This window comes from Pygoscelis adeliae, unplaced genomic scaffold (assembly GCF_000699105.1).
Source record: "Pygoscelis adeliae isolate BGI_AS28 unplaced genomic scaffold, ASM69910v1 Scaffold113, whole genome shotgun sequence".
Classification (NCBI taxonomy): Eukaryota; Metazoa; Chordata; class Aves; order Sphenisciformes; family Spheniscidae; genus Pygoscelis; species Pygoscelis adeliae.
In genome coordinates this window covers 6,037,068-6,050,288 of record NW_008825108.1, presented here as the reverse complement: position 1 = coordinate 6,050,288, position 13,221 = coordinate 6,037,068, and the positions used below count along the sequence as shown (strand labels likewise).

The 13,221-nt window shown below is 36.7% G+C and overlaps 1 protein-coding gene across 1 annotated transcript in view; it reads right to left on the bottom strand.

The window, feature by feature from the left end:
• Window positions 1-297: 297 nt before the first annotated feature.
• The window catches only part of ZFC3H1 (zinc finger, C3H1-type containing), a gene marked incomplete at its 5' end in the record, with an annotated part of 43,529 nt that continues 30,605 nt past the window's right edge, over window positions 298-13,221 (bottom strand). Inside the window, 12 exons of the mRNA XM_009327667.1 lie at window positions 298-1,145; window positions 1,271-1,333; window positions 3,477-3,516; window positions 4,110-4,211; window positions 5,392-5,492; window positions 6,256-6,421; window positions 6,519-6,623; window positions 8,880-8,990; window positions 10,091-10,185; window positions 10,669-10,867; window positions 10,945-11,050; window positions 12,195-12,432. Of these exons, the coding sequence (XP_009325942.1) occupies window positions 1,008-1,145; window positions 1,271-1,333; window positions 3,477-3,516; window positions 4,110-4,211; window positions 5,392-5,492; window positions 6,256-6,421; window positions 6,519-6,623; window positions 8,880-8,990; window positions 10,091-10,185; window positions 10,669-10,867; window positions 10,945-11,050; window positions 12,195-12,432 (1,464 nt within the window). The remainder of the gene's footprint in view (window positions 1,146-1,270; window positions 1,334-3,476; window positions 3,517-4,109; window positions 4,212-5,391; window positions 5,493-6,255; window positions 6,422-6,518; window positions 6,624-8,879; window positions 8,991-10,090; window positions 10,186-10,668; window positions 10,868-10,944; window positions 11,051-12,194; window positions 12,433-13,221) is intronic.

Here is a 13,221-nt window from a genome sequence, read left to right as displayed (position 1 = left end):
ATCTAATTAAAATATAAAAAACATACTTTCCATTACTGAAGTGGTATTATTGACAGAATAGTTGTTAGGGGACAAACATCTGTGTACCTGAAGCAAGAGGAGGAGGAAAAAACCCATCGAGATGTAGTTATTCTACATCCACAGCAGGTCGCTCAACCACATCCTCCTACCTTTTGATCAAAATAACAAAAGACAACAGATTCTTTTTTTAAAAGGTCAGCTTATATTGAAAATGTCTCTGTAAAAACACCTGTAATACTACAAGGTAGTACCGATACAAAACAGATCAATATTAACTTTCTTTAAACTGTTAAACTTTATTATAAATTAAAATTTCTTTACAAAAAATTGCACATAATTGACCACTCTTAGATTCTGATGCACTGGCATTTGCAATAGTTTCTTTAATCTTCAAGTTTAATAGTCTCTGCCGTGAGTCCAATGCAGAAAAGGGCAGTAAGCAACCCTCTTAGAGCCTTCAAGTGCAAGAAGCATACTTGTGGCCACGGCAGTTACACTTTCCTTAAGAGCGGCTGCTTTTGTTTTAAATCCTGTAATGAAAAAGTCTCAAAAAAGGTTTAAAAAAGGAAAAACCCAAAATGGACTACTTGCTTTTTACTGTAAACACAGCCCAGTAAATTAATCCCAAACACAGATCTCTCAGGCATCAGCGAGAGTGTCAAGTGAATCAGGAACAGCAAAACAAAGAAAACAGAAAATAAAAAGAAAACATTAAAAAAATAATGTCTGTCATTTTGATTAACTATACTTACGTAGATGACGTTATGAGAATCTGGCAGGGCCCAGAAGCAAGGCCAGACAGGGAGTTCATTTTTCCAGAGGAGGGTCACGTTAATTGTTTCCAGGTTCAAGGAAAGCAGATTGGAGACTCGATATGCTCAGCAATACTCATCTGCCTTACACAGATCTTAGGCACGGATCAGCCTGAAGAATCATTCAACTGATTTTGGCATTTAATAGGACTTATGGCTGACCGTACCCAGCGTTCAGTGATTCTTGCTTTCTGTTCTGTAAGTGTTTAAATTTAAAAGCTCATCTAGGTTGACTCCAACCTCTTGGCACTTGGAAACTAGTTTTCTCAGGTTATCAGTTTTACCTCCTCCTGATGCTTCAAACAAGAGTTGCTGTAAGAGATGGGGAAGCAGATATAAGATTTAGCCAGAGCTTGAGCATCACCACATCTATGGATATGGGATATGCAGAAAATTTATATGAAACCTCAAACTGAATCATAAGGAGAAAACATTACATCTTTCCACAGTGTTGCACATAGAGGTAACTTCTGAAGGGCTCTCTGATATAAATGATGGACCTGTAAAATAAAAACAAGTATTAAAAGTCAGCACAGTTTCGTGCACTCAGAATGACTGATTTGAAGCACAAAAACCTCTTGCAATAATTTTTAAAATCTGTTTTTAAAAAAGTTCCAAAGTCAAGCATGAAATTGCTACCTAAAAGCAAAGGCAAGTTTATGCCTGACCTTAATTCTGACCCTTGTATGCACATGATTAATTACGTGAGGACATTCTATTTTTCTTCACAAGACTCTTGCCTCATTCATTGCACAGGATGGAACACGCTCAGGGAATGAAGCAGCTTACTGAATATTTCTCTTTCACCACTCAACGTGTAGTCTCAAGGTCTTGCTTATTGCATACCATCCCAGCCCTGCAATGAAAATAACTGTTTCGTAGGCTTTTTTCCTTCAGCATCTATCTGTCTGTGCTTTAACAATCAGTATGTGTCTTTGCAACTCTAAAAAGAAAAAAATGGTTTTACCATTTTATGGTTGGAAATAGAGGACCAAAATGTTTAATGCAAGTATTTACTCAAGTCTCCTTTAACTACCGGTATTTGAAGTACCAACTTTAATCAGAGAGTCATTAGGGGAGGTATTTGTTGGCATTTTAAATACTCGTGTTTATATTCTTTTAGCAAACCTTTACATGACCTGTTGAAGGGAATAAGTGACGGGTTCTCCAGGAACAGGAAATCCAGGATCTGAATCACAATTCAATTTTAGAACAATATCCTACTTGTTTACTAGAAAATCCAGTTATCTGGAACGGTCACTGATTTGTGTAAACAGTTGTAAGTGCTCACTACATCCCAAACTAAGCACCCCCCAAAAAAGCCAACTGCACTGCGTGTGCCTACTTAAGTGATTTTACTCCACACCGCATAGTTAGTCAGGTGGTTGCAGAAGAAAACCACAAGATTTCTTCTGGGTGTAATCCAGCTACAATGTTTTACATATGCCTTCATTTTAATTAGTTCATTTTCTTTAAGGACCCTCTTTTTGATTCATTTGAAATCTATTTTTCTAACTTTCTAACCAAACAAAGCAGGGACCTTTTAAGTCACCAGCCTCACTATAGGCAGTGCCTTACAATATAGTCCATCTAATACAATGACTGAAGCAGAGATCTGTGACTAATTACAGATTACACCAAACCATCAACACGAAGACAGAATTAAGGTTGAATAGGCAACCATGCCTTTGGTATCTCCTGACTTTGAACCATTTGATCTTACAAACCAAAGAACTGTCTGCTTGGGGGGTGTTCTCTTTAAACATTCAGTAAAAAAGGAAGGAAAAGATTTCATATGTGAGTCTAACAATAGCCATGCTACCCACTATGGATCAGTTAAAGCTTTAATACTGTTTCAAAAGGAAGACTACTGACAGAAGAGAAACATGCTGAGAATCAGCCGCTACGAGAATGACGCAAACCAAGATACAGCAGAGAAGTAGCTCAGGAACACCACAAACAAGTGGTGAGTCGCAAACCCAGGGCCTCGTGATCCCCCCCAATACACAGCATCTTTCCACAGGCAGAAGAATATTTTGAAGGTGACAGCAACAACACCAGGAAGATCCATTCTGTTTGAACTGAAAAGTGACTCAGTTGCTGTGCCAAAACCCTCGTGTATTTGTATATAGTGATAAAAATACTTCCCTCCCCAAAGTACCAATGAGTAAACCTGTTATTTTTGGAGAAAAAGAACTGATGTCTTTGGTGGGGTGAGGAACTACTCAAATTCTCTACATACATTGGCTTGGCAGACCCACCCTTCCAACTACTAGTAAAGACAGTCATTAGCATCTTCCAGCACAACAATCCTTCCTTCCCTCTACCATATTGTAAGTGCTAGCAATCTCCTCCAGGTAAGAAAGAAAAAAAAAAAAGAGTGGGAGAAGAATACAACCCCTCCGTAAGGGAAAGATACACACAAACAGTGTGCACAAGTACTCATGATATAATCCATTCTACCTTGATTGCCAAAGATATTTCTCACACTTGAGGCAAATGCTTCAGTGTTTATGCATAGAATATTTCAACTATCTAGAAATCTTGGGTTTAAGAGATGACCATTGCTTTGGTTAAAACCAAGGTATGAAAAGTTTTACAGAACTTTATAATTACTCATTTCAGTAAGCTGTGTTGACTTACTTCTCTTTGTCCCATTAGAAAGCATTCGGCAGCAATGGCTCTGAGGAAAAGAAATATATAAAAATATTTATTCTTGAATGATTTTAAATGCCATTAGTGGCAGAATACTGACTGTGGAATGGAATTACAAATTCCTTGAAAAGAAACTGACTAACTTCCAATGATGTTAATCTACAGTGAAAAGATAAAAATAGCCATTTTTTAAAAACAACCTTACATGAGCAAGACATTTCAGTGGTTCCCCATTATGAACAAACACTGAAGAAAAAAATCAGTTCAGCATCACTGGATAACGGAGATTACTGCTATTGTGATATATAAAGGGGAGGGTAGAGAAGGGGAGACAGAAGTCAATAGTTGAATTAAAAAGGCAACTTGTAAATACATCATTCATATTTATCTGCATAATATCCATTCACATAAGTTTCCCCAAAAGGGAAATTCCATTTCTCATTTTAAAGAAGTGACAGTACCTCTGTCTGTTGTAACAGTTACTGTTTAAATAATAAGCTAATGAAAGAGAGACTTCCAGTACAAGCCCAACTGGAAGGATGTTTCAGATTTACCTTTGTGATGTAAACCTTATAAACAAAAGCAATATCTATGAAAACAGATGTATGACTGTTGCATTACATTTTCCAGATGGCCAGGCATGTTGGGATATTATACGTAAACATCTTGGCTTGCAGTTTCAGAATTTGAACATTGCTCTCCTCCCAGTATCGCAGAAGCAGTCTGTAAAAGGTATTCATGAGAAAGGAACACTGCTCTAATCACTGGGAACAGAAAAGCAACCCAAAGATACTAACACATTACACAAAATCTATTATACCTAATCTGAGCCATGAGTTGCAAGTATGAAAAAACCCCAAGCCACCATATTCGATATTGACTGAACATGCTCTCCGAACAAAAACAAAGCAAAAAAGTTAAGACACACTTTCAGAGAACAACTAAGAAGTGTGAAATCAGAGAGAAAATATGATCTTGGCACATTACAAGATCCATTTTTAGCATGCACTGTACATTTGAAAGGAGGCTAATTAGTTTTATAGTCATGTGGCTAGGCGATACTGTTCAGTCAGTTCTGCTCACCCATTTCATGTAGTATCAACATTGTCTAAGGAAGCTGCAAGTTCCATCTAGACAGAATCACAACTTGGTTTAAAATGCAGCCATTCAACTTCGTGTGCCAAAGACAGGTGTGTCATGCTCTCCACACGCCCCCAGCCACACACACTTATTTCAAGTCTTGCTTTGAATTCTTTGGGGTCACTGTCGATGATGAACAGTAAGCGTTTGGGGACTTTTCAAAATTATTCAATCAAATGTTCATGAGTTCACTGCAGCTGAATACGGTAAAACATGGACTCTCTAATCCTGGAAGATTACACTTTGAAATACTGTTCAAGTAAGAATCAGTGCGATGCTTACATTAACTGTTTTTGTTTCCCGTAAGATTTTTTCAAAATTAAGAATGGTTTATCTTTGCTAAATAAATGTCAAGTTAAGCCTTAAGGTAGTACTGTTACACACTAGTGTATCCATTTTTATTTGTTCTGTGCTGGAATTATACTTTTAATAGATTGTTAAGTAACAAGATTTTAATCTTGTTATCTTGATATCTTACATATCTGACATTTCTCTACACACTTGAAATTTTGACCATTTGTACTCATCATGTACAATGCAGGGTTAATTCCTGTATAATTATAATCTTTCTGTAGATAAAACAGAACCCTGTCAAATACAAGAAAGATCGAGATGTCAGAAGGCACAATATGCCTCAAGCAACATGCAGCAATAAAGGAAGAGTTTTACTTTTGTAGTGGAAAGCAAATCATGCATGTCTTGCATAAAAAACAGTAGTTATGTTAACCAGCTGTTTGTCTTGATTACAATTATTTTTACATACCTCAGTGCAAGTCCAGGATTAGCAGGCATGGTAGAACAAAACCGTTCCAAGGTTTTGGAATGCTGAGATTTTGGAATGCAGCTCAAATAAAAATGAATTACCTGTAGAATTTGAATTATAAACATTAATCTACTTTATACCTGTCTAATTTTGCTAAGAATAATGGAATGACGAACTGTGAACATTATGACTAAAGTGAGTTACCACCTACAAACCTTATCAACTACAAACCTTATCCCTCAAGGGTACAGAAATCAATTCGTGCAATAAAAAGTTAGCGTCAAGTTGCTAACACCACATATTTTAGTCCTTCCAGCCTGCATTTAGTGAGTAAAGAGAACTGCACTGGATGTTAGCAAAATGGGACCCAGGGTTTCTATAAGCTTTATTCTGTCTGTATAGGTCCTCAACTTGTTTTTACTCCTACTTCTACTTTATTTCTTCTGTTTCTCAACCACTGTAATTTCTATGATCAAAACTGACAGCTTAAATACAGTTTCCATCTGCCAGTGTAACTGCTCTGCAGACCTGTCTTGCTCAACCATCTCCTCCCTCCCTTACACATTTTCTTTTTTCTCTAGGAAAGAATAGTTTGTCATTAACAGCTGTATTCACAGTATTAAAGCATGCCATAATAAAGTTTCTTTTTGCCTTACATACCCTTTATTCATAAGGTCACTGCTACATAGTCGTCTGCTCAGAACACTACTCTCCTCAGATACTTGTTTCTTTTTCTACTAATTCCTAGCTCTCAGTGTTCATATACTACTGTGGTGCTGTATTTGAACAAATAAATTACAGGTACCTGCTAAAAGGTCATCAGTCTCTTTGTTTAATTAAAACTGTCCACAGACACATTTTTACCTTATTATGAAACTCATAATTGGTCCAATAATCAGCAGTACTAAAAGGAATTGGGTATCGTGTGGGGACTGTAACCAGACATCTGTTCACTAGGTCAGTAAAAAGCTTGAATTCTTGAACTTTGTTGTTGGATCCAACAACTTTGCTATTGATAAAAACAAGGTAACTGGAAGAAAAAGAAAAAAAAAAAGAAAAAAGATGGTTCTGGTAGCCTTCACTTAATAGTTTTAAGATTAATTTACTTTCCTCCCTTAAGAACTTACTCCAGCCAGATGTTCTGAACAGTTTCCTGCTGCATCACTGCCCCCAGAGCTGCTTCATAAGCATCCAGTGCTTCACCAACACTTGCATGAAGAGACTGGCACAAACTGTTTATATTAAAAGTTAAAATGTGTTGTATGTCATAAACAATGCATGTTATTAAGAATAAGAAACAACAAAGAACTTCCCACTCTGAGATGCAAGAAAAAAAAAACAGTGTTTTCAGTTTTATGGACTAATTTATCAGTCAACTTATTAAAATGAGTAAGTCTCAACTGCAGATAATAAGGACTAATACAGAAACCATGCAGTTTAAAATGCAACTCAACTTAAATAGAAATGAAATATTACGAATTGCCTTCTACTCTTGTAAAGTACCCTTTTACTAATCCTTATAATAGGGATGTTCTGACTGCTACAGAATGGAGACAAGTCTTGAGCTTCCATCTGGAAAGCTCCAGAACAATAAATTTCAAAGTCAGATTAAAACCACTTGAGAAATGGTATCAGACTGTGGCAACAAAATTAGTGTTCTGAAACAAATACTACTGGGGATCTGGGGTAGAAATATGCTGATCATCTCAGGAAAAAAAAACAACAACTGACAAGAACAGTCAAAAACCCCCTTAATTTTGTTCCTCGGCTCCTCAAAGAAACATATGGTCAGACCAACATATAGGACCTCACCAAAGACAGAAGTAGACATTGTTTGACCACAATTCAGTGAACAATCCTTATTTCAAAGTGTAAAGTAACAGTGAAAAAAAGGTAAAACAGTAAGTCGGGGGGGGGGGGGGGGGGGGGGGGGTGAACAAACCACTCATGAAGAGGAAGACTACAGAAATGCAAAATAAGATAGGGCTGATGTTGCTACCTTGCTACAGAACCCTCCTCCTGACTAGGGTCACATAATCAGAGTGCCTGATTCTAGTCCTGCTTTCCCCAAGAACTACAAACTAAATCACCAATTTGCTACTCTTTCTAAAAAAGCGTGTAAGTTTGCGCGCGTGTACACACACACAATGATCTTTCCAAGTAAAACATTGTTCCTTGAGCTTTGAGGCTTTGCTGATTTCAATCTGACTATTTTCACTTGGTAAAAGAGAAGTTTTATGTCTTTTGTCCTCTGTACCTGAAAAAAGGAAAGACATACAATAGGTCCAAATACCTAGGCACTTACTGTAGCAAAACTCAATCACAGAAACACTCAATTATTAGCTCTGAAAGTAATTTAGGCACTTATTTCAAGAACACTAGAAGAAGCAGGTGCTAAAATACAGGAGTATCTGAGCTTAAGTTAAGGTCCCTAATGACTAGACTAAACAGTGACCTCAAGTGTCTTTCTAACAAATGTTTCTACTGTGCAAGTACCAAACTTAAAATTGAACTTGAAAAGAGGTAAGTATTTTCTAAAAAACAATCTATTTAAGTTGGTATTAATGGACAGTATCAAGAGAAAACATTAAGATAACTTAATCTAAACCTTATATAAAGATCTTCTTGAAAACTATACATAAGCAACAGTTTTGAAGGAGTTCTGAGGAGTCCTCAGTCAGTATCTGAAGCATTATCATCTTTGCCCCTTTACTCATCTGAAAAGCCAAATAGCTACCTGTGAAGATTGACAAACCCAGACCATGAAGTGGTAAACTTCAACAGCCTGAGTCAACACCTTGATAACCACAGTTATACTAGTAAGTTATAGATGGCTAATACTTTGGTGCTTGCCAATCCTGGATACTGCTGCTATGGAAAGGAATAGTGGAAGAAACAAAAAAAAAGATTGTGTATACATGACAAAGATCTGTCACCTTTGCAATCTCTTGCAGACAAAAAGGTGACTTTGCTGTATTACTTTGCTATGGAGGGGTGTCTGTGGCTAGTTCCAACTTTTATAGCCTGTTCATAACAGCTCCATAAACAGCTGAAACCGTGTGTCAAGGAAGGTGGGGAGACCAGGGCTAAACTAAGTCAAACACAGTGGGGGAAACTATTGTAAAATAAAAAGGAGACAACTGAAAGCCAGAAGAGAGAAGAACACTACTAGCAGTAGCAACCTAAAACAAAAGTAAAACAAAAAAAAAAATCATTTTGTGAGGTGAACACACCTGTTACTGTTCCCATAGGGCAGAATTTCTGAAAGATTTCTCAAGTGGAGAATTTAAGTTGACATGCAATTCACAGTTCCATAAAATTGTCTCTGTTGTGCAGCAGGCAGGTAGGTTCTCTAAGGACGGGCAGATCATTTATTGAAAGAACTCAAAGTGGTATACCCTTAGGCAAATAATGAATGTTCTGCTTTTGAAAATGCAATTTGCTCAGACCCAATAGCTGTGTCTCAGAAATACTGTAGAAAGTCTCACCAGTAGGTCTGCCACAGATATGGGATTTGCTGGTTTACAACATCATCCGTAAGATGTTCTTTATAGAGAGGTGATGTAAATTCAATTGGCATTGGAAAATTCAAGAGATATCTACAGGAGAAAAAAGTAGTAGTAGATGAGAATAACCCTCTGCATGGAAGAGTCCTATATGGATACAACATTTAGTTCTGAAATCCAGTTCATGGGACATATTAGAGACAGATGCACTTTTCCTAGATTTTAGTTTAACTCTAACCAGACACAATTTATACAGAAAGCATTACACGGAAGTATAGAAGTAGTTAATAAAGAAAGCATTTACTCCCTCATTACGTACAAAGTAAAATGTTGCTTTATATCTCAGACTTCCCCCTCCCCACATAAAATACATCAAGTAAGGTACAAACATCTACATACAGTCAGCTAAGCTGCATTGCCAGTACTAAATTTAATGCAAATAAATGTAAGCAGCAATAAAAGCTAACACCTAACTTGGAGATAAAAACATTTCAAAGCCTCATCTGCATAAGCTTTAGCGCAGAAGGTCTTCCTTTGAAGGCCTTCAGAGGCATCTATTTTGACTATAAGGAACTTATATATTTCAAAGCGTCAATAAGTCTCTCAATTAGGTGTTAAAATTCAAGTGGACAACCAGCAGGCTAGATAATGAGCCTCTGCCTTTTCAGCAATAATGATCTTGCTGATTAATAGCATGCTGGACCTCTGAATTGAGGTCTTTTGCAAGTGCCTAAATATAGTGGTTTAGGTACGCAATTTCAGGCTCCCAGCTTTATAAGTCTCTCAATTAGGTGTTAAAATTCAAGTGGACAACCAGCAGGCTAGATAATGAGCCTCTGCCTTTTCAGCAATAATGATCTTGCTGATTAATAGCATGCTGGACCTCTGAATTGAGGTCTTTCAGGAAGACGACAACCAACTTTGACATACATATGACTGATTTTCATTCCCCAAATCCAGACACTAAACTTGCTGGCTGTTTCATCTTTAAATGCTTGTGGTTTTACAGTTTAGTGTATATGCACAAACAACTAGTACAAACCTTATAAACTACAAAATCATAATTCACTGAAGTTTTAGCAAAACATGCCAAGCTAAAAATATAGAAGTTTAAAAGTTCTAGACTGTCCTGTTTTTCAAGAAAATGCCAATATTCCCAAAATTTAAATAGAAAAAAGATATTCTAAATGTACCTTAAGAGATCCATGGGACCATGCTGTTGGCATGTATTCTCAAAGAAAGCTGCCACAAAATCTTGCAACAGTGGAAGAACGCTGCTTGACCTTTCCTGTTTTGAGGTTTTTATTTTTAAAAATAAAATATTAAAATCAAACATCAACCTGAAAATGACAAGCATTTTAAGCACAATAAATAAATAACAACAAGTGGTGTGTCTCTCTCTGCAATGCTCCACTGTCTTAATTCTCTAAAGAATGAAGTCTAACTGGGTCAGTCAGCAGGTAGCAGAAAAAAGCTGGAAACATATTACAGGGTTTACTGCTAGTGTCTATAATTCTTGCTTAAGGATATTAACACTGGATTAGAACAACCCAAACTGTAAATTTATGATACTATGTAATTCCTTTGATTATCTTTAATCATGCCACTAATCTTGCCAATTCTATTTTCCCCATGTATATAAAGGAATACCAGACATTACAAAAATATCATGAAGATTAATCAATTTGGTAAGTGTTTGAAACAACCCATAAAACCCAAACTTCATAAAGCCAGCAGACCCAACAAAATGAGTTTTGGAGTGGAGTATTACCTGTGAAACAAGGAATTTACATAACCGATAAAAAATTTCTGCATTCTGAGGATTCTTCTCAAAAGCTCCAATCCACACTTTGTAGGCATTGTCACTCTGCTCCATGTGCAAATACAAGGTGGCCAAACTTTCCAAGAGCTGGCAGTTGTTAGGGCAGAGCTCCAATAAAGATCTACAAAGTTCTGCAGCAGACTCCCACCTTAAAGAAAAGTAAAGTTAAGTTTTCAAAAAAGCAGAGTTGAGTACTCCCATTAAAAGTGTCTTGAAACAACTTACCTTTCAAGAAGTTTCAGCAAAGCTATCATATTTCTGTAGAGAGGAAAGCAGATAGCTATTCTTTTGTCAGGTTCGAGGCTTTCATCAGTACATGTTTTGACCGCATCTTCAAAACAGAAGTATAAAATCAAGCCTTTAGACCTCAAGCAATGTCAAAGTTACTTCAAGCCTTAACATAATAAGAAGCCTCACCTAACCTAATGAAAATACGTAAGCGTGGAAAGATATTTCTGAGAGTGCTGCTTTTGCTAATTATTAAGAAAAGGAAGACGACCATCTTTGGAAAAGCTTTCTTAACACTTATCACCACAGTGCAAAGACAAAAGTCTTTCAGAATTTCATCCCTCGTTCATTTAAAAACCAGGAAACATCCTACCAATGCGATGTTAAAGCCACATTAGAGATAGCAGTGTATTGCTACATTTAAAACTACATTCCAGGATTTCCAGCATAGCTGCTGAAAGCTATTGAGACAAAAACTAATATAGGATTTTTTTTTTCTTCTCAGCATAATAAAGTTACCCAACAATGAACACCCCATAATCATGGCTAGACTGCCTTCACTCCTACAGCTGGGCCACTCAATCTATCCTTGAGTATTTCCACACTACATTACCACCTGCAGCATAGATATATTCTCAGCAGCAATTCAATACTGCTGCTGGCCAACACGTTAAGTACTGACATTTATACAACGCTATTATAAACTCTACCTCTGGCAGTACCAAAAGTCAAGAATTCAATTTCTTCCAGTATCTTCATTCTACATCTTTAAAAAAATTATTCCGTTTACTTAAACTTTGAACGAAGACAAACACATGCATCGCTCTGCCTCTTCTAAGGAAAGTAACTTTCCAATAGACACATCCCATTGAGGGGAGGGAGGGTAAGAGAGAGAACGACAACAGAAGCTTGGCTTTACACTTGCACAAGCCCAAGAAAACTAGCAATGTCATACTGTCACAAGCCACTGGTCTTTATCTTGATAGAATATCATAGTTCAGAGAAAAAGCTATGGCTTTGAACCATAGATGAAAAACTCAGTGTGTGTGTGTGTGTGTTAAGTACCGGACAACATGGACTTTCCTCACTCCTCTGTTCAAATCAAGATGAAACATTCACTGGATTAATCCCAATAGCTTAACATAGTCATCAGCAATATTGCACTGCCTTGAAATTCCAAAAGTTGGATATTTCTTGATTTACAACAATTGAGTAATGTACGAAATAGTTTACCTCCTTAATCTTACCTTCAAACATAGCTAACAGTGTATCAGGATCAGTCTTCACATCTTGAACTGTTTGCCATGGTATTAAAAATGGCTCTTTGTTCACGATCCTTGAAGGACTGACATTAGCTGGATCATAGAACTTGACTGGGAGAACACCGAATTCAGTTAGATGAATGTAAGCCAGCCAAGCCAAGCAACGGTCACTTACAGTAAGGCGTTCTGATATTGTCTTTTCATTTGCTGATTTTAAAGCATTCTGTAAAGGTTAAAAGAAATACATTGTATTTCAACTATAAAATCTTTAAGATCTAAGAATGAGAAAAGGAAACAGGATAAGTAAGTTTTAATATTCTCCGATCTTTTCCACAGAAAAAAACTAATTCTTTATGTCAATCATGGTTCTATTTGGCTTATGTGAATGTGCGACCGTATTCAAATCGTATGCATAATTTCTAGTAACAGGTTTAGAAAAAATGAGGAAGATTGTTATTTTGAAGCGTGAACAGAGATAGACTTTGAAAACATGTGTTCCATTTTTCTGCTTAATTCTTGGACAATTACTTCCAGTTGCATAGAAATAATGCATTAGCTCTAGAGACAACTCATCTACAAGTTGGATTCAGCTTGCTATATCCTACGGGGTTTTGCGGTTTTGGGGTTTTTGTTTGTTTGTTAGGTTTTGGGTTGTTTTTATTAAGTCCTAGTTATACAGCTACTAAGTTACAGCTATCCAAGTCTACTGAAAGCACCACCATCTCTAGACATACTGTTTAAAAAAAAAAGTGTTGGAAATGTTACTGAGAACAAGGATACTGCTTCAAATTTTCCTACCAGTCATATGCAAAACTAGAATAGCCCAGTTAAATTGGCAGATCCCAAATAGAATCATTAGAGCATGCAATTAGACAAAGTCTAACCACAATTGCTCCTAAAACAGAACAGAATCTCATAGCTAGTGATGTGCCAACATTTTTCTGGATAAATGCAGTACAATCAAAGAATGCACTTTCAAGGGAGTGAAAGTACTTACAAATTTAGGCAAAAT